At 38.5% G+C, this 1043-nt stretch overlaps 1 protein-coding gene across 1 annotated transcript in view; it reads left to right on the top strand.

Annotated features, from left to right (window-relative positions):
- The window catches only part of LOC122331786 (immunoglobulin superfamily member 1-like), a 16833-nt gene that overhangs the window by 11953 nt on the left and 3837 nt on the right, over window positions 1-1043 (top strand). Inside the window, 3 exon segments of the mRNA XM_043229303.1 lie at window positions 352-480; window positions 622-780; window positions 872-1043. Of these exon segments, the coding sequence (XP_043085238.1) occupies window positions 352-480; window positions 622-780; window positions 872-1043 (460 nt within the window).

The raw sequence follows: 1043 nt of genomic DNA, 5'->3' as shown, positions 1-1043 counted from the left end.
TAATAATCTCTTGATACACACACACTGGTATTCCTATCAATAAAGGGAGTCCCCAAAGGCATAATAGTTTATTATAATCTCCTTTTTCCCAAAATGCACAACACAAAATAAAATACAACCAGGAAATGCCCAGAGGGAGAACCGGCTTGCTGGAGTGTATGTCCCAAAAGCAACTGTATGGTCGCTAGTTCTATCATACCAATGGAATCAATGGCCATAATTAGCTAGTGAGGCTTTTGGGAAATGCACCTCTGGCAAAAGCACCTTACAATTTGTGGGGTCCTCATAACAAGGGAATACAAGTAAACCCACAATTTACAAGTTATTAGATGAATGATTTCTCTATTTCAGATAGAGCCCAGACAGTTTTAAGTGTTTCTCCTCAGAAGTGGTTGACTGAAGGAGATCCAGTGACTCTGATCTGTGAGGTTAAAGGTTCATCTACAGGCTGGACATTCAAATGGTGCACTGTTTATTCCAGTAAGTGAACTTTTTTATTTTTATTTTTTTAATACAGCTGATTTAATTAACACGACATGGGGTTACAGCAATAAAAATAAAGGCTCAGATCAGATCGAAATCAGAGCTTTTTAAGCTAATAATACATTTTTACTTTAACAGACTATCAATTGCAGTTAGACAGCAGCAGAGGAGCTGGAGGAAACTACACTGTCAGTTCTGCTGCTCTAAAACACACAGGAGTTTATGTGTGTAGAGCAGAGAGAGGAAAACCAGCATATAGTACAACCACCAGCAACAATCAACCTCTATGGGTCACTGGTGAGTTCAAATAGATCTTAATCAATTGTTCATACAATAAAAACATTTTTCTGTTTAAATTTCAAAAACTGAGATGTAATTGTCTTCTCAGGTGTTTCTCCTCCAGTCTCTCTGATCATCAGTCCAAACAGAACTCAACACTTCACATCTGTCTCTCTCTCTCTGAGCTGTGAGGACCAGAGTAACTCTGATAGATGGAGAGTGAGAAGATACACAGATAGTGGACATCTAGAAGATTGTTCATCATCAGTGTGGGGATCACA

Source organism: Puntigrus tetrazona, chromosome 3 (genome assembly GCF_018831695.1).
Source record: "Puntigrus tetrazona isolate hp1 chromosome 3, ASM1883169v1, whole genome shotgun sequence".
In the NCBI taxonomy this organism is placed as follows: Eukaryota; Metazoa; Chordata; class Actinopteri; order Cypriniformes; family Cyprinidae; genus Puntigrus; species Puntigrus tetrazona.
The sequence above is the reverse complement of the archived record's forward strand: the minus strand, read 5'-3'. Positions and strand labels throughout refer to the sequence as shown.